The 19266-nt window shown below is 34.3% G+C and overlaps 2 protein-coding genes across 2 annotated transcripts; both read left to right on the top strand.

Annotated features, from left to right (window-relative positions):
* Positions 1–9680: 9680 nt before the first annotated feature.
* On the top strand, positions 9681–11600 carry LOC122275159 (berberine bridge enzyme-like 18). The gene has a single exon (XM_043084129.1). It carries the CDS (start codon positions 9759–9761, stop codon positions 11367–11369), a length of 1611 nt encoding a protein of 536 aa, XP_042940063.1. The 5' UTR covers positions 9681–9758; the 3' UTR covers positions 11370–11600.
* A 1002-nt stretch (positions 11601–12602) lies between these two features.
* LOC122275158 (berberine bridge enzyme-like 18) lies at positions 12603–14609 on the top strand. Its single transcript, XM_043084128.1, has one exon. It carries the CDS (start codon positions 12735–12737, stop codon positions 14343–14345), a length of 1611 nt encoding a protein of 536 aa, XP_042940062.1. The 5' UTR covers positions 12603–12734; the 3' UTR covers positions 14346–14609.
* The last annotated feature ends 4657 nt before the right edge of the window (positions 14610–19266 follow it).

Raw genomic sequence — 19266 nt, 5'->3', positions numbered from 1 at the left:
TGTAACGGAGGGAACTTGGGTGTGCGGATGGTCCCTAGGGGAGACCATGGTGCATAGGGATAAAATTGGAAATCTGTTTTGATAATGGATATTGGGCCATTTCTAGGAAATGGCGAGACTGTTTTTAAGGAAATGTTTCGAGCTAAATGTGATTTTTGGCTTGTGTGGAAAATTAGTCTTTTTCAAGGAAAGGATAATTTTTGGAGTCTCATGCATATGGCATCATATTCATGCATTTTGTTATTGTATAAATGTATTTTTATCTTAAGGTTTGCTTGGATTATTACTTACCTGCAGTAGCATATTTGGTACCGAAGATTTTGATACTAAGGACGAGGAGGCTGAGCCCGAGGAGGCAGCTCCGCCAGAGGATTGAATGGTGCTCTTAGTTATTATTTGGAAATTATTTTTCCTGTCTTTAAATTATGTATTTTGGATTTACGATGTTACTGGAAATTGTAATATTTTTGGTACGCTTGTGTTTAAGCTAGACTGATTTTAAATCTATATTTAAAATTCTAGTATTTAGTTGAATAACTTTTATTAACCGCTCCGTTATTTTTGTTGTATACGTGTTGCATGTACACACACTTAGCACTTAGCGATGTGATGCATGACCCGTGTTGTCATCCTGATGCCTCGATTTCTATGTGTCCATACGTGAGAGTTGGGGGCATCACACAGGGTGTCAGTACATATTATTCAACCTTGTCGCATGAATTCAAGTGCATGCTGCAGTACTTTTGACAATAAATGATTTTCCAGCATAAGGGAACTTGTCTGGTTGGAGCAAAAAATGTAAAATGGCTTGTCCTGTTTGTAACAAATATACACAGTCTTAGTGGCTAACAAATGGCCGGAAATTATGTTTCATAGGACACCGTCGATATCTACATCATGATCATAGATGGTATTCAAATAGAGCAATGTTTGATAGAAGAGTTGAGCACAGGTCATCACCACCAGAGTATTATGGTGGTGATATTCTCACACAATTGGAAGATGTTCTAGACAACAGATTTGGGAAGGTTGCAAGAGCTCAAAAGAGGAAACGACAAGCAATGGAATTGAATTAGGCAAAAAAAAAAAAAGTATTTTCTTTGAGTTACCATACTGGTTTACTTTGACACTCTGCCACAATTTAAACGTTATGCATATTGAAAAAAATATATATGTGAAATATTTTGGGCACCCTGATGTCAATACAATGGAAGACAAAAGATACAGCTAACTCTCGTAAAGATTTGAAGGAGTTGGAGATAAGATCGGAGTTGCATTTGCAAGATAATGGGTCATCAGCCTATATGCCCTTGGATGGTATACACTTTCCAGTGATGAGAGATAGAAATTTTGTGACTGCTTTATAACAATTAAATTACCCGATGGTTATGCTTTGAACATGTCAAGATGTGCCCGAACTCATGCTTGGAAGATAAATGATCTTAAAAGTCATGACTGCCATATATTTCTGCAACGATTGTTGCCAGTTGGTGTGTGCGAAAAGCTTACTCAAGATGTTCATACAGCTCTCACAAAATTAGGGCGATTTTTCAGGGGTATTTGCAGTATAATGTTGAAAGTTGATGCCTTATTAAAAATAAAAATTGACATTGCAATGATATTGTGCAAGTTGGAGAGTTTGTATCCGCCTTCATTTTTTTATGTAATGGTTCATTTGCTTGTGCACCTACCTCATGAATCTTTAGTTGCTGGCCACCATTCAGTATAGATGGATGTAACCAATTGAATGGTTTCTGGAAAATCTTAAGCAATCTGTAGGGAATACGGCTCGTCCAGAAGGATTGATCGCAGAGTCATATATTGATAATGAGTGGCATACATTTTGTTCAATATATTTCCGTGGAGTTGACACTAGATTTACGAGACCGGATTGAAATTATGAAAATGGACAAATGAGAGTTTCATCAGTATTTACTATGTTTTCCTAGAAAGTACATCCCGTATGGGTATAAAGGGGCTATGACCTATGTGGGCGAGAGTTTGAAAGAGCTCGTTGGTATGTCTTGAATAATTGTGAAGAGATTGACCACTATTTGAAGTTAGTGATGATCATCTAAATCAATAGTATTTTTAAGTGCATGTATAATAATATAGTATAACTTGATACAAGTGAATAGTTCACATTAACATGTGCAGCGAATATATATAACTACTTTGTATGAATAGTGTAACTAATGTATAAAAGATGCAGGAAGAAGAATTTGCCTCATGGTTTGAACATACGGTATTACTAAAAAATACATGCACAATTTTTTTGAACTTTATACCTTGCATGCCACCATATTTATATCTGGTTGATATAACTATAATAATATTTATTAATGTAGGTTGTATCGAAATATAGTGAAAATTCAAGTGAAATCTCACTAGAAGTGTATGCTTTGACATGTGGTCCGTCAAAGCGGGCCATCCAATATTTAGGATGTTTGGTGTGTAGATATAGATTTCACACAGCAGAGCTCAAAATTGTTGGGTCGTAGTCGAAGGAAGCCATGTAGATGATAATATTGATTTTTACGAAATTGTGGAAGATATCATAGCGTTAAGGTATGTGGGGAAATATATGGTCTAGTTGTTTAAATATAATTGGTGGGATGTCTCAAATCTTTGGTTGGGAGTGCATAATGATGAATATTTTGTGAGTGTCAATACATCTCGCAAATGGTATGAGGACGATCATTTCATTCTCGCTTGCCAAGCAAATCAAGTTTTTTATTTAGATGATCCAGAGTATGGAATTCCATGGTGGGTAGTTGAGAAGTTTGCACCAAGAAATGTATATGATTACATTCCAGAGGCTGACGAACCACATGAAGAAGTTGATAATCTAGACTATGAATAAGCATATCAAGAAAATTAATCAGGCATTAATCTATTTGTTAATTTAAGCAATTATGACATGGTCCCATTGCACAGAGAAGATGTTCAACCTGAAGTAATTGAAGATGAAGTGTCGAAAGATGAATCAGCTGAAGTGTCTACTAAGGATGAGAGCGGCTAGTCCAGCAAAAGTGATACAGACTAATTTTCAAATAGATATTTGTATAGGTATAATTCTTATAAAAATCCATAATATATGTTGTTTGAATAATACTTTATTATAATTTCAAACAGATATGGCTTCCAAATGCAAAAAAACAAATGAGCCATCCCCATCCCTTACCAACTCCCCATGTGGTTCACCTGCCAATAATAGTGGGCCAACATCACCAAACCCAGAACAAGGTACTTGATCACATTATATCCATCAAATAAAATAATTTAATTAAACTATATACTAATATTACTGTATTTATAGCTGTTGTAAACCAGCGCTGAGATAGAGGCACTACGAGGGGTGTCTGCATAGAAAAAGTAAGGAAAGTGGTAAAACTTAAAGTTGATATAACTGATGATTACACTGGTGGCTCTAGGGATTCGACAGCTTGGCTTGTTTGTTATATTGGTCCCCTTATTTGCACGTATGCACCGATGATTACATCTTCCTAGGCTAAAGTTTCCCAATATGTGAAAGATCACATCAAAAATCGCTGCCTGATAATAAGCTACTTTGTATAACATGTTAATTTAAAAAACCTTTGTATTTATACTAATTGTTTATATTTTTTGAAGGATGAGTTTGAACTTAATTTTGGCATGTGAGAGGATCGAATAACAGTTGAGGAACTGATGTTGAATGCATTCCGGAGGTACAAAGGTAGATGCCATGCACACTATTAGAAATTCAGTACTACGATAGAGGCGCGTCAAAGAACATTCTAAGCAATGCCACCAAATGAATGGGAGAAAATTTATGATATGTTTGAAAATCTTGCTTATCAGGTAATTTCGCTGTTATTGTTTTTTAATAATATATGATAGATTTATTAAACATATAGTTATAATATTTTTTTTAGCAACGGAGTAAGGTGAACAAAGTAAATAGATCAAATTTAATGATATATCATCATGCGGGTTCTCAGTCTTTTCATCGCTTATCACGAAAAATGGTAAGTTATTCTAGTCTCCGTTAAATATTTAACATATACACTTTTTGATTTAAGTTCTAATGTAGATTTTCATTTTACAGCAACAAGAAAGTCTTACTGACTATGATCTGATCTAATTGTATGCTAAAGCATATAAAAGTTGTGATGACGTTTGGAGCAGTCCTGAAGCATAGGCAAATTATATAAGTTTTAAGTTTCTTTAATTCCATTGTCTAGAAATGGTTTTTGTTAATTATACTAACTTTAATTTTTTCTTTTGTAGGACAAAATGATATCTCTTAAGGAAACTGCTACGGATCCATCTGATGAATCATCAGTCAACGATGCTCAAATCCTTTCTCAAGTTCTTGGATCACATTCTAGATATTTGAGAGGCTTAGGATGTTGCGTGAAGCCATCCTCAATATCATCCTCCTTTTCTCGGATAAGATTGAATGACGACAAGACTAAGGAATTGGCAGAAGAGATAGGACGATTGAGGTCCAAGGAAAAAGAGTTGTTGACCCGATTAGATCAAGCAATAGATATAGAGGTGATGGCTCTTAAGATGAACAAAGCGAGTCGATTGGGGTTCACATCAAGAGGTGAGATTATAAGAGAGGCTGGAATTGAATAACCAAAAAATGTTTGAACAATTCCAGTCAATGATATCCTAAAAGTCTATGCTGCCACCACCACCACAATCACAATTCATTTACTTTTTCTTTAATCACCTTTAGTTATGATGTTCGCAAACATTTGAATAATTGATGTTTGAATTTCAATTTGTGTAATATTAGTATGGTATTTTTAATTAAATTTTTATTTGTTTGATCAATGCCATTCGAACAACCTGTTCGAATGGTGAATTATCATTTATGCATTCATTTGAACAAAAACAGACTCATTCGAATAAAAACAAACTCATTCAAATAGTTTCTGAGAAATACAGTCTGTACATCCATTCGAATAATAAAATATTTCTTTGAATAATGTTATTATGCAAAATCCTGTTCGAACAAACAATTTTTGAAAATAAAATGTATGTTCAATCTAACATAATTTATGTTTGAACAAAAGTTACTTGAAAAATTTGCTAGTTTGAACGCATAAAGTCTGTTCGAACACCCTATTCGTTCGAACATGATCAAATATGGTTATTAGTTCGAATGAAAATTTCAAATTGCTCGAACGAAAGTGTCGGTAAGAACAATGATGTTCCCATTCGAACGCAATTTTTAGACAACATTTTTTTGTCTAAAAAAAAATTCCATTCAAATGGTTTTGATTAGTTCCGCCTAATTTCGTCCCTAAAAATGATTTTTAGAGATGAAAATCATTCTGAGACGGTCTTTCGGAGACAAGAGAGATGGAATTTGTTCGCCTCCAAAAACCTTTAGGGACGAAATTTGAGTTTTTTTAGACAATTGTTTTATCTCAAAAAATCCAATCTCTTGTAGTGAAAGGTGCGCATTGGCAGAATTTCACATAACTCAAACTTTATTAGGCTAGCTACAAGATGTGGATTACAAATAACTTTATTTGAATACTTCTACGCTTAATAACATTGACATGAAAAAATTTAATTTAAAAAATAAATTTAATGCATGCATTAATTATGATAAATCCATATATAATATACAGTGGATCTTACGAACTTCTTATTTTCTTATATGATAGGGATGTTTATCTACGAATTACTACTTATTTCAAGAAGATTTTGCAATGAAATTATGTCAATATATAAATATATATAATATTTGAAATATTGAAAAATCTGAAACTTATCCACTTATTTATTTATTTATTTCTGAATTTCCTTCTATACTTGGAAAGAATTGCGGAACAAGCAAGGAGTCAACGACTAGGCATGCATACGTGTCAGACTCTTCTACAACGGGCAGGAATTTTCTCCTTGATATGAAAATGAAATTTCAGAACCTCTGACCGTTGACTAGACAAAACGGCCTTTTGATCACTCTTCATATGTAGCTTAATTTATAAATTTAGTTAAAGCAACTTATAATTAAAGATAAAGTCAAAGAACTTTGAAAATTCCTTGTGGAGATTAATGATCAGTGCATTATGCAAACTTCAAATCCTTATGCAAAATTCAAATCCTCATGCAAGCTTTAAATGGATATATATAAATATATAGAATTTGTAAAAATGCTTTGAGATGACAGCTTTCTCTTATTTATTTTTTTATGCATTCTAGAAGCGATAAAATCGATTATGATTTCATTTATATTATTATTTTATTTACATCTTACTAAATAGAACGTGATATATTTATCATTATTGAATAGTCATTTATTATATACTTTTTTATCATCAAATAAAGATAAACATACCACATCATTTATAATAAGATACAAATAAGATAATGATTTGGTGTATAATATTACTCAAAATCCATGCACACAAAATAATTACACTTCAAACATCAAGGTCCTGATTAGCAAAGGCAGATCGAGATTGTTCTGTTTGAATGACCATCGTAAATAATAATAGATAATTTAGCAAACAAATGATTTATTAATTTGCGGAAGAAAAGTACGTACTCTTGACAATTAAGTTTGTGAAAGTTCTATGTTGTCAAATCGCCATGAAAGTTGGGCTTTACTATATATATATATATGTGGATGGTCTATACTCACCGCTAGATTCTTTTTAAGAGCTCCCGTTAGTAAATTTTTACTTTTTTAAATACTTTTAAATATTTCTTTAAAAAAATTTATAGTATTATTAAAAAATATTTTCTTAATAATTAAATAAAAAAATAAAAAAAAGAGCGATAACTCACAGCGAAATCCCTAACTTTTTCCTATATATATATATATATATATATCAGCCAAAGTTAAGGAACTCATGAAAATCAAGAAAATATAAATCTAGGGGCAAGTAAATAAAGTCTTAAAGAAACTTAGATTATAACGAACTTCTGGGCTCAATTTCATACTATTATTTTTCCATGCTCTTATTGATTTTTTTATTTATCAGTAATTATTAATCTTACTGAAAAAAAAAAAAAGTGTATAAAACACTAGCTAAGTTTTATTTTCTATTTTTTATACCATACAAGTTACAAGCATCAGAATGTAGAGTCCTGAACGGCAACTCGGTCCATCCCAACCCATACGCCCAAGCAAAGGCCCAGCTTCGAAGAACAACCGGCCTGCTAAATGTAGTGCAAATAACTCTATTTGAATACGTCTACGCTTAAAATAACTTTGACATGAAATAATTGAATTTAAAAATTAAATTTAATGCATACATATACCCTCGCAGCTTCCTTTTCTTGATTCAAAGGTGGACCCCTAGCTCCATAAATCCATATATAATATACAGTGGATCCTAAGAACTTATTTTCTTATATGATAGAGATGTTTATCTACGAATTACTGCCTATTCAAGAAGATTTTACAATGGAATTATGCCAATATATATATATATATATTGATATATAATATTTGAAATATTGAAAAACCATAAACTTATTGACTTATTTATTTTTTTCTGAATTTCCTACTGTACTTGAAAAGTTTTAAGTTTCTTTAATTTCATTGTCTAGAAATGGTTTTTGTTACTTATACTAACTTTAATTTTTTCTTTTGTAAGACAAGATGATATTTCTTAAGGAAACTGCTACAGATTTATATGATGAATCATCAGTCAAAGATGCTCAAATCCTTTCTCAAGTTCTTAGATTACATTCTAGATATTTGAGAGGCTTAGGATGTTGCTTGAAGCCATCCTCAACATCATCCTCCTTTTCTCGGGTCAGATTCAATTACGACAAGACGAAGGAATTAGAGGACGAGATAGGACGATTGAGGTCTATTTGAGAGGCTTAGGATGTTGCGTGAAGCCATCCTCAACATCATCCTTCTTTTCTCGGGCCATATTGAATGACAACAAGACTAAGAAATTGGAAGAAGAGATATGACGATTGAGGTCTATTTGAGAGGTTTAGAATGTTGCGTGAAGCCATCCTCAACATCATCCTCCTTTTCTCGGGCCAGATTGAATGACAATAAGACTAAGGAATTGGAGGAAGAGATAGGACGATTGAGGTTCAAGGAAAAAGAGTTGTTGACCTGATTAGATCAAGCAACAGATATAAAGGTGAGATTATAAGAGAGACTGTAATTGAATAACCAAAAAATGTTTGAACAATTCCTGTCAATGATGTCCTAAAAGTCTATGCCGCCGCCGCCACCACCACCACAATCATAATTCATTTGCTTTTTCTTTAATCGTCTTTAGTTATGATGTTCGCAAACATTTGAATAATTGATATTTGAATTACAATTTGTGTAATATTAGTATGGTATTTTTAATTAAATTTTTATTTGTTTGATCAATGCCATTCGAACAACCCGTTCGAATGGTGAATTATCATTTATGCATTCATTTGAACAAAAATAGACCCATTCGAACAAAAACAAACTCATTCAAATAGTATCTGAGAAATACAGTCTGTACATCCGTTCGAATAAAAAAATATATCTTTGAATAACGTTATTATGAAAACTCCCGCTCGAACAGACAATTTTCGAAAATAAAATGTATGTTCGATCCAACATAATTTATGTTCGAACAAAAGTCACTTGAAAGATTTGCTGGTTCGAATGCATAAAGTCTGTTCGAACACTCTATTCATTTGAACATGATCAAATATGGTTATTACTTCGAATGAAAATTTCAGATTGTTCAAACGAAAGTGTTGGTAAGAACAATAATGTTTCCATTCGAACGGATTTTTTAGACGACATTTTTTTGTCAAAAAAAAATAAAAAAATTCCATTCGAATGGTTTCGACTAGTTCCGTCCAATTTCGTCCTTAAAAATGATTTTTAGAGATGAAAATCATTTTGAAACGGTCTTTTAGAGACAAAAGAGAAATGAAATTTGTTCGCCTCCAAAAACCTCTAAGTATGAAATTTGAGTTTTTTTAGACAATTTTTTTTGTCTCAAAAAACTCAATCTCTTGTAGTGAAAGGTGCGCGTTGGCAGAATTTCTCATAAGTCAAACTTTATTAGGCTAGCTACAAGATGTGGATTATAAATAACTTTATTTGAATACTTCTACGCTTAATAATATTGACATGAAATAATTTAATTTAAAAAATAAATTTCATGCATACATTAATTACGACAAATCCATAAATCCATATATAATATACAGTAGACCCTACGAACTTCTTATTTTCTTATATGATAGGGATGTTTATCTACGAATTACAGCTTTAAAGAAGATTTTGCAATGGAATTATGCCAAAATATAAATATATATAATATTTGAAATATTGAAAAACTTGAAACTTATTCACTTATTTATTTATTTATTTATTACTGAATTTCCTTCTATACTTGGAAAGAATTGTGGAACAAGCAAGGAGTCAAGGACAAGGCATGCATACATACTCTTGACAATTAAGTTTGTCAAAGTTCTATGTTGTCAACTCGCCATGAAATTTTGGATATATACGTGCACGATAGCTTTGAATTTTCTATGTACGAAGTTTCTTGTGGGAATTCATGATCTTTCCCTGGCCAATCAGCTGGATGCACAATGGATTAATGGTTTTTTGCAAAGTTACAAAATATATATGTACGTTATATGCAACAGCTGTTATAAGCACCATTGTACGCACAGTTTACACATTAATTTTCTAGTATTCAACAAAGTCGGTATATATGTCTACATAACACTATAAATAAGGAAGCTCACATCCTGTTCTTAGTGCATAAACACAAATAAAAATGAAACCCGTTAGCTCTTCAGTGCTTATTCCATTTGTTATTACTCTTCTTTTCTCATTTTTATGGGCAACTTCGGCTCACACTCATGAGGACTTTCTTCAATGCCTGACCCTCCATGCTGGAAACTCCACCTCCTCAATTTCTCAAGTCATTTACACCCCTGCCAATTCCTCATATTCATCTGTATTGGAATTCTCCATACAAAATCTTAGATTCTCAACACCTGCCACCCCGAAACCTCTAGTCATTGTTACACCATCACATGTCTCCCAAATTCAAGCAGCCATTAATTGTTCCCAAAAGCATGGCATGCAAATTAGAGTTAGAAGCGGTGGCCATGATTTTGAGGGCCTTTCTTATGTATCTGATGTTCCATTTGTCATAATTGATATGATAAATCTTCGATCAATCAGTGTTGATGCAGAAAATGGCACCGCATGGGTTGAAGCCGGTGCCATTATCGGTGAAGTATACTATAAGATTGTCGAGAAAAGTAGAAACTTTGGCTTTCCTGCAGGAGTTTGCCCGACTGTGGGTGTTGGTGGACACTTCAGTGGGGGAGGGTACGGCACCTTGTTGCGCAAATATGGCCTTACTGCAGATAATATTCTTGACGCCCAAATGATTGATGTTAAGGGCAGAATCCTCGATAGAGAATCCATGGGAGAAGATCTATTTTGGGCCATTCGAGGAGGTGGAGGGGCCAGCTTCGGAGTCATTGTTGCGTGGAAAATCAAGTTGGTTCATGTTCCATCAACTGTGACTGTATTCACAGTTAATAGGAACTTGGAACAAAATGCAACCAAGCTTGTTCATCGGTGGCAATATGTTGCAGACAAACTTGATGAAGACCTAATCATTATCGTCAGCTTAAGTGCTGCCAATTCTAGCCAAGAAGGGACGAGAACAATACAAGCTTCATTTCATTCCTTGTATCTCGGAGGGATAGATAATCTCCTTTTATTGATGCAAGAGAGTTTCCCTGAACTGGGTTTGGTAAGAGAAGATTGCTCTGAAATGAGCTGGATTGAATCTACCCTCTACTTCGCCGAGTTTCCACGTGGGGAATCCTTGGATGTACTGCTAAGTAGGACTCCTCGAACAAGACCAAATTTTTTCAAAGCAAAATCTGACTACGTGATGGAACCTATTCCAGAAGTTGGCTTGGAAGGAATTTGGGAGATATTTTACCAAAAAGAGGCCGAGGAAGCTATATTGGATTTGATTCCATATGGGGGAAGAATGAGTGAAATCCCGGAATCTGCAATTCCTTTCCCACATAGAGTTGGTAACATTTACAAAATCTCTTACAGGGTGATATGGGAAGAGGAAGGAATTGTGGTATCCAAGAGGCATATAAGTTGGATCAGAAGGCTTTATAGTTACATGGCTGCCTGTGTTTCAAAATCTCCAAGAGCTGCATACATCAATTATAGGGACCTTGACATAGGAACAAATAGTAACAAAGGCAACACAAGTTATAGACAGGCAAGTACATGGGGTACTAAATATTTCAAGAGCAACTTTAACAGGTTGGTTCATGTGAAGACCATGGTCGATCCCACTAATTTCTTCAAGAATGAACAAAGCATCCCGGCTCTTTCATCCTAGTGAGAGGTGATTTTAAAGCTAGTTAATGCTTAATTACAGAAGATATTGTACTCAACAATAAATCCTCTCTCTATCTCGTTTTACCTATTTTTCCATTTAATTAATAAGCACATATCATAAATGCCAGATATATCCACATTTTATGTGCATTGTAAAATAAAAGGGTTTCCACAAATTGAGGCATATACGCATGTCTGTTGATGCATATATAAATACATATATATTTTGTGACATGTTCATGTTCCATTAATATAATTTGCATTCACATCAATTATATATTTTGATCTGTTGGTTTGGTTGCATGTTATAAATTAATGATACTTAATTACATCACTAACCAGCTAGCTCCGAAACTTTCTCTGTATACACTCTCAGACAATTGCCGGTCAAAGGAAGCGTGCCGCTAACAAATTAATGCTTTTCAATTTTCAACAAAAAATTGACATATGGGCAGCAGATGGTAGAAAAACTCCACGATCATTGTCCTTATTTCAATGGATAAATTTATTATTGTGATTAAAATAAATGATTAGATGCCTTATTTGATATATACAAAAATAATTTTAGATAAAAATCGGAGCTCTATATGTCTATAGTCCTTAAGGGTATATATTTTACTATCTAGAATTCTAAAAGCATTGTCAATTAAAATATATTAAAGTAGCTTCTACTTAAAGAAAAGATGGCACTAAGAATAATTTTAAAATTAGAGTACTGCTACATATATATTACTGTGGAATGCGCAAGCACCATGCAGTCTCTTTGAAAAATAATAGAGTTTATTATTAAAAATTTATTTATTTTAATGTAAATCTCATATTTATTCATTTTTTCAAAATGATTGCATGACGCTTATGTAATCACAACTGCAATTATCATTTCTTTTAAAATTAATTAAATCCTTAAGTAGATTATTATTGATATAATATATATTATATCCACACTATAAATAATATATATATATATATGTCTGTGTGTGTGTCTATCCATTTATATGTATGCGTTTGTACATATACATATATATATATATGAATGTAGAAGAGTCCAAAATTTACACCATTGAAATTTGGTGAAGAAAAGTCATGACATGTTGCATGGTCAAAGTTCAAAATTATCAAGTTGCCGTGCAATTTGGACTTTACTACTTGCAGACGCTAGCTTCGAATTTTCTCTCTTCCTATTAATTTCTTGTGGCGATTCATCTCTCCAATCTGGATGTTAGAATGGTCTGCAAATTAACCTAAAAAAAATACAACATGCAAAAGATGTTTCCGCCGTAACGTTCACGTACATTTCCAAGTCTCGAACACAATATATAAATAAGGAAGCCCGCATCCTGTTTTTAGCGCAGAAACACAAACAAAAATGAAGCCCGGTAGCTCTTCAGTGCTTATTCCATTTGTTATTACTCTTCTTTTCTCATTTTTATGGGCATCTTCGGCTCACACTCATGAAGACTTCCTTCAATGCCTGACCCTTCATGCTGGAAACTCCACCTCCTCAATTTCTCAAGTCATTTACACCCCTGCCAATTCCTCATATTCATCTATATTGGAATTCTCCATACAAAATCCTAGATTCTCAACACCTGCCACCCCGAAACCTCTAGTCATTATTACGCCATTGCATGTCTCCCAAATTCAATCAGCCATTTATTGTTCCCAAAAGCATGGCTTGCAAATTAGAGTTAGAAGCGGTGGCCATGATTATGAGGGCCTTTCTTATGTATCTGATGTTCCATTTCTCATAATTGATATGATAAATCTTCGATCAATCAGTGTTGATGCAGAAAATGGCACCGCTTGGGTTGAATCCGGTGCCATTATTGGTGAAGTTTATTATAGGATTGCTGAGAAAAGTATAAAGTTTGGCTTTCCCGCGGGACTTTGCCCGACTGTGGGCGTTGGTGGACACTTCAGTGGTGGAGGATATGGCACCTTGATGCGCAAATATGGCCTTGCTGCAGATAATATTATTGACGCGCAAATGATTGATGTCAAGGGTAGAATCCTTGACAGAAAATCCATGGGGGAAGATTTGTTTTGGGCTATTCGAGGAGGTGGAGGGTCCAGTTTTGGAATCGTTGTTGCATGGAAAATCAAGCTGGTTCATGTTCCATCAACTGTGACTGTATTCACAGTTAATAGGAACTTGGAACAAAATGCAACCAAGCTTGTTTATCGGTGGCAACATGTTGCAGACAAAGTTCATGAAGATCTATTTATTCGTGTCGGGTTAACTGGTGCCAATTCTAGCCAAGAAGGGAGGAGGACAATACAAGCTTCATTTAATTCCTTGTATCTCGGAGGAATAGATAATCTCCTTTTATTGATGCAAGAGAGCTTTCCTGAACTGGGTTTGGTAAGAGAGGATTGCACTGAAATGAGTTGGATTGAATCAGTCCTATACTTTGGCGGATTTCCAAGTGGCGAATCCCTTGATGTTCTACTAAACAGAACTCCTCTAATAAGACCTATTTTCAAAGCAAAATCTGATTATGTGATTGAACCTATTTCCGAAGTTGGCTTGGAAGGGATTTGGGAGAGATTTTATGAGAAAGAGGCAGAAACAGCATTATTGATCTTCACTCCCTATGGGGAGAAAATGAGTGAAATTTCGGAGTCTGCAATTCCTTTTCCCCATAGAGCTGGTAATATCTACAAAATCCAATACTTGGTGTATTGGGAAGAAGAAGGAATTGCAGCAACTGAGCGGCATATAAGTTGGATAAGGAGGCTGTACAGTTACATGGCTGCCTATGTTTCAAAATCTCCAAGAGCTGCATATATGAATTATAGGGACCTTGACATAGGAAAAAATAATAAAAAGGGCAATACAAGCTATAGACGGGCAAGTATATGGGGTACTAAATATTTCAAGAGCAACTTTAACAGGTTGGTTCATGTGAAGACTATGATCGATCCTACTAATTTCTTCAGGAATGAACAAAGCATTCCGGCTCTTACAGCTTGGTGATTAGTAGTGATATTTAGAGATGTTAACAAATTAAAGAATATTGTACTCGGCGATAATGCCTTTTTCTCTACCTATCATCACCTATTGATCTTCCATTCAATATGCACAGCTAAAGGCAATATATGGATATACTTAGACACACACACACACACACATTGGATTGTAAAGTTTTCTGGTTTCACAGATATATATTAATTAATGAGACATGCATGTTCATGCAGATACAAAAACAATATTTATTTTATGTTCAAATGTTGCTCATTATTTATATCAATGATTTGGACCCGTTCGTTTATAATTTGGTTATGAATACAACGAGACTCAATTGCTAACTAATTAATTATGAAATTTTAAAAAGGAAGTCTTAGAAAAAAATTTCCGGTCATAAGCGCTAATAATGCTTTCGTTTTCAGCAGTTTTGACTTTGAATGGGCACTGCGAGCTAGCTAGTGAGAAGGGGAAAACAATTAAAAAGAAGAAGAAGATGATGATGATCAGCACGGATCATTATTGTCAATATTGTAAGTTATGCATGGATATCTTAATGCGATTTAAGAAAAGATTAGCTGGCCGATTAATATTTTATTAAAAAAAATCAGATTTTTGAAATCCTTTATAATTCTTAGGGTATTTGATTATCTAGAATTTTTAAAATTTAAATCAGTAATTAAAAATAAATAATTAAAGTTTTTACTACGTCAAACTTTCTCACTTCTAAAGTAGGCTAATATATATATATATATATATATAAGCTATTGCTACTGGCCGAACAAGTAATCGAAAGGTAGTGTGGAATAACATGAGGCTTCGTCATCATATATTGTTTAACCTTAATTATTTAGTGTTGGCATGCACTACAGACTTGTGAGAGTGAAAGGGGTTTGTTTTCTATATAATTTATGTTTTGAAACATTTATTGATATAATTTTTGTTCATTTGTACGTTGTTTCTTTCTTTTATTGTACCTTGGACTTGCTATATATTTCTCATTTAATTTACATCGAATTAGATTTTTAGTAGTATTTTAATTTAAGTGGTTACCATAAGCATGATATTTAAAATGTGTCATATCAATGTGGGTGACCTGGTATTACAATTAATGATAGAAGAAGCACTGCTCCATTTGCTGTTGAATATGATGTGCCAATCGTGGTAATATTTGGACATGGTTGAGTATCATTTAGGAGAATGGTTACGTACTATGATTAGTACTTATGTTGAGAGAGGCTTAGACTTTTATTTTTTATTTATTTTTTAAATAAATAAAGACGATGACACCTCCTTTTATTGAATGAAGCCTCACTTATGGCGGAAGATCAATACCATAATATAGGACCCACACTAGAACAAAAACAAAAAGCTCCGACAAATGTCAACTACTTTATCGCACTGGTACCAAAATAAAATTATCCAATATTACCACAAATGCAATTCCTATTGAATACGTAAATATGGAAGATTTAGCTTATTCGTGTGAATGAGTCCTTGGAGCTTCATAGGGAGCTGTAAGGTGTTGTCACTACAAGAATTTGGACTTTTCCCAGCAATTTTTAAGTCGCTGCAAAAAAATTCGCCGTAATATAGATCATATAGCGGCGACTTATTAATCGTTGCTATATATCCACTGAATAGTGGCGATAAGTATCATTCTGCTATATCCTAGCAACTATAACTATTTTCGCAGCGACAATTTTCGCTGCAATACCATGAATAATTAGTAGAGGCGCCAAAACAACAATTTTATTTTCTATTTCCCTCCCCGCAGCCTCGAGTTAGTCACAGTGCCTCTCCTCCCTCCGTTTGTGTTTCAGTCGATTTCTAACTAAATCCCTTCCGGCGATTCGATACGACGGCGGCGACAATAATCCCCCTCCCAATCGCTCCCAAAGCTCCCTCTCTGGCCTCCACTACATTTTCGCCGTCAAGTAGAAGCTTGGTCATCGTTTCCAACCCAAACCAAAGCTGTGCCGGGGACTATCGGCTTACCCATTAGGTTGTATGTTACCCCCTTCAAATCTTAAACTTTCTATACCTTGCTATGCGTCTACCAAAAATTAAATCCCCATTCTGTTGAATGCATATGTACAGACGATAATCAAAGCCAACTTCGACCTCTGTCCTGATCTAGAGCGGGGTAATTTCTTCCATTTTGCTGTTAGTCAGAAACAAAGGCCGAGAGAGTCCCAGTTCTTACTGTGTGCGAGGCTTGCCAGTCCATGGAAAGGGGTAATTTCTTCCATATGTAATTTTTTTTAAAAAAAACCATGCATGAACATAGCGCCATGGAAAGGGGTGACTTGGATTGTACCATTACATGCACAAATTGGATTTTTTTGGCTTTGTGCATGTTTTTTAATTTTTAATTTTATTTTTTTGATATATCTCGATGCTGTACATGTTCAATTCATTGGTTGATTATCATATAATGGTAGTTGTTATTTTCTTATGTTCAACCTCAAATATATTTAGGTCTGATCTCTAGTACTTGTTGCTGCAAACCCCATTCAATGAATCTGTGCATTTGAGGTTAGTTTTAGGGCTAGATTCTAGGAAATAATTTGGGGAAAAACAAACCTACAATTATAATTGTACAATTAATTACCTCCAATAGCTTTTGAGGACTCACTCGAAGATTAATCCAAGTGCTGATCTTCGAAGAACTGTGGCCTTTTGTCCAATCAGGTTTTGCAGGCGGGGAAGATGATGATGGTGGTGATATCATGCATAAATTAGTAGTACTTCCTTCTACAATATTAGAAAAAGTCATCATGTTTGTTGTATATATTTTCCTTTTCGTTTTAAGACGTACATGATGTATGCAGGCATCATGTGCATCATGTGTTTGAAGTTACGAGGTCCAATAATTTGTCTCATGAGGTCTTATTACTAAACAAAGTGGTACTGCATAATATATATATATATACACACACTCTAGAAATTCATGATCGAGTTCGACGTACTTAAGCCATCTTAAATGATTGGAACACTGAGCTAGCTAGCGTAGTGCCAAGCTAGCTATCATGTCATAAGCCTGGTTGGCGAGGAGCTGGATTACACTAAACTCTATATATATAATTAAAAAGGTCAATTAGAAAATGAAATAATGCCAAACAGGATGATATTATAAATTGCATGCATGGGTAAAGAAATAGAATGATTTTGGATCATTCTATTTTGCTGTTAGTCAGAAACAAAAGCCGAGAGAGTCCCAGTTCTTACTGTGTGCGAGGCTTGCCAATCCATGGAAAGGGGTAATTTCTTCCATATGTAATTTTTTTTTAAAAAAACCATGCATGAACATAGCACCATGGAAAGGGGTGACTTGGATTGTACCATTACATGCACAAATTGGATTTTTTTGGCTTTGTGCATGTTTTTTAATTTTTAATTTTATTTTTTTGATATATCTCGATGCTGTGCATGTTCAATTCATTGGTTGATTATCATATAATGGTAGTTGGTATTTTCTTATGTTCAACCTCAAATATATTTAGGTCTGATCTCTAGTACTTGTTGCTGCAAACCCCATTTAATGAATCTGTGCATTTGAGGTTAGTTTTAGGGCTAGATTCTAGGAAATAATTTGGGGAAAAACAAACCTGCGATTCCAACATTGTCCATTCAAGCTTTAAACAATGGCATATCCTACCAACACTTTGTTTTTTTTCTTTCCAAAAATCTGGATGCTTGTTAAAATCTGTGTTAGTATGGTTGGTTGCCTGAAACTAGGTGTTCTTTTCAATGATCATCATGCTTATGTTTATTTATTCAAAAGGCTGTCTTTCTAAGCTTGCTTATATTCATTCAGTTTTGATAAATATCCTAATATGTATCAACACCCACTATTAGTTTTGCATCTACAACTTGGTCCCATGTTGTTACTTAGGATGACAAAACCGGGACAAATCAATGATTAGTAATTTATTATGTTATAAATAGAATAGGTTAAGATGTTCTATTTTTCCATTAATTAATCTAAACAATAAAAGTTAGGCTGAGTTGAAAATTGAGTCTGTAGGCAATAAGTTAAACACTATGAATAGACCAATAGGAGCAAATAAATGGTTATTGAAATGAGGTTTCTCCAAAGTTCTAGTAGACTAGCACTAAATCATATGGAGGGTGCTCCTAAATATTATCATCAGATGTCACTAATAAAATCTGAATGATGGTCAAGAGATGTTCCTTTCTAGTTTCTTCAAAGTGTGTTGGATGACAGTGTTCAAGAGGTTCACAGTACAGCTAGAGAAGTCAACCATGATTCTATAGGCCGATAGTACACTTGTTTTCTAATAACAAGTAAGACTGGAACGTGGATTTCTCTAGAGACTTACAGGATCGTTTAGTGAGTGAAGCTGCTGATTTCAATGCTATCCTTTCTGCTTCTAAGATTGATCAGACCAGGGATGGGACTCTGCAGTGGACTCATGATTCTAAAAGTAGATTTTCTTTGGAGTTTTCTTACAAGATCTTAGCTAGTCTTGGTAATATCACATTTCCCTCGAAATGTATTTGGATGGCTAAAGTGCCCAGTAAAGTTGCTTTTTTTGGCTGGTTGGTGTCGCTTGAGAAAGTTTTAACTACCGATAATGGAAGGAAAAGGGGCTTTTATGACCTGGACTGGTGCACCGTGTGTAAAAATGATGGTGAATCTATCAACCATTTGTTTCTTCATTATGAAAGGGCAACGGCTTTGTGGAAAGAGTTATTCGACCTAGTAGGTATCGTTTGGGTCATGCCTTTTCACGTGGTGGATTTTTTGGTTTGCTGGCAAGGAGCAACTGGAAGGAGGCGAAGTATAGAGGAGTGGAGAATGATCCCCCTGTGCTTATTCTGGTGTCAATGGCTTGAGAGAAATGGGAGGTGTTTTGAAGATCGTGAACGCACAAGGATGGAACTTAGGGACTTTCCCCTCAACACT

This window comes from Carya illinoinensis, chromosome 9 (assembly GCF_018687715.1).
Source record: "Carya illinoinensis cultivar Pawnee chromosome 9, C.illinoinensisPawnee_v1, whole genome shotgun sequence".
NCBI lineage: Eukaryota > Viridiplantae > Streptophyta > Magnoliopsida > Fagales > Juglandaceae > Carya > Carya illinoinensis.
The sequence above is the reverse complement of the archived record's forward strand: the minus strand, read 5'-3'. Positions and strand labels throughout refer to the sequence as shown.

Bases quoted from the DNA above. Each gene is read 5' to 3' on its own strand.
- LOC122275159 (XM_043084129.1), top strand. From the start codon at position 9,759: ATGAAACCCGTTAGCTCTTCAGTGCTTATTCCATTTGTTATTACTCTT.
- LOC122275158 (XM_043084128.1), top strand. From the start codon at position 12,735: ATGAAGCCCGGTAGCTCTTCAGTGCTTATTCCATTTGTTATTACTCTT.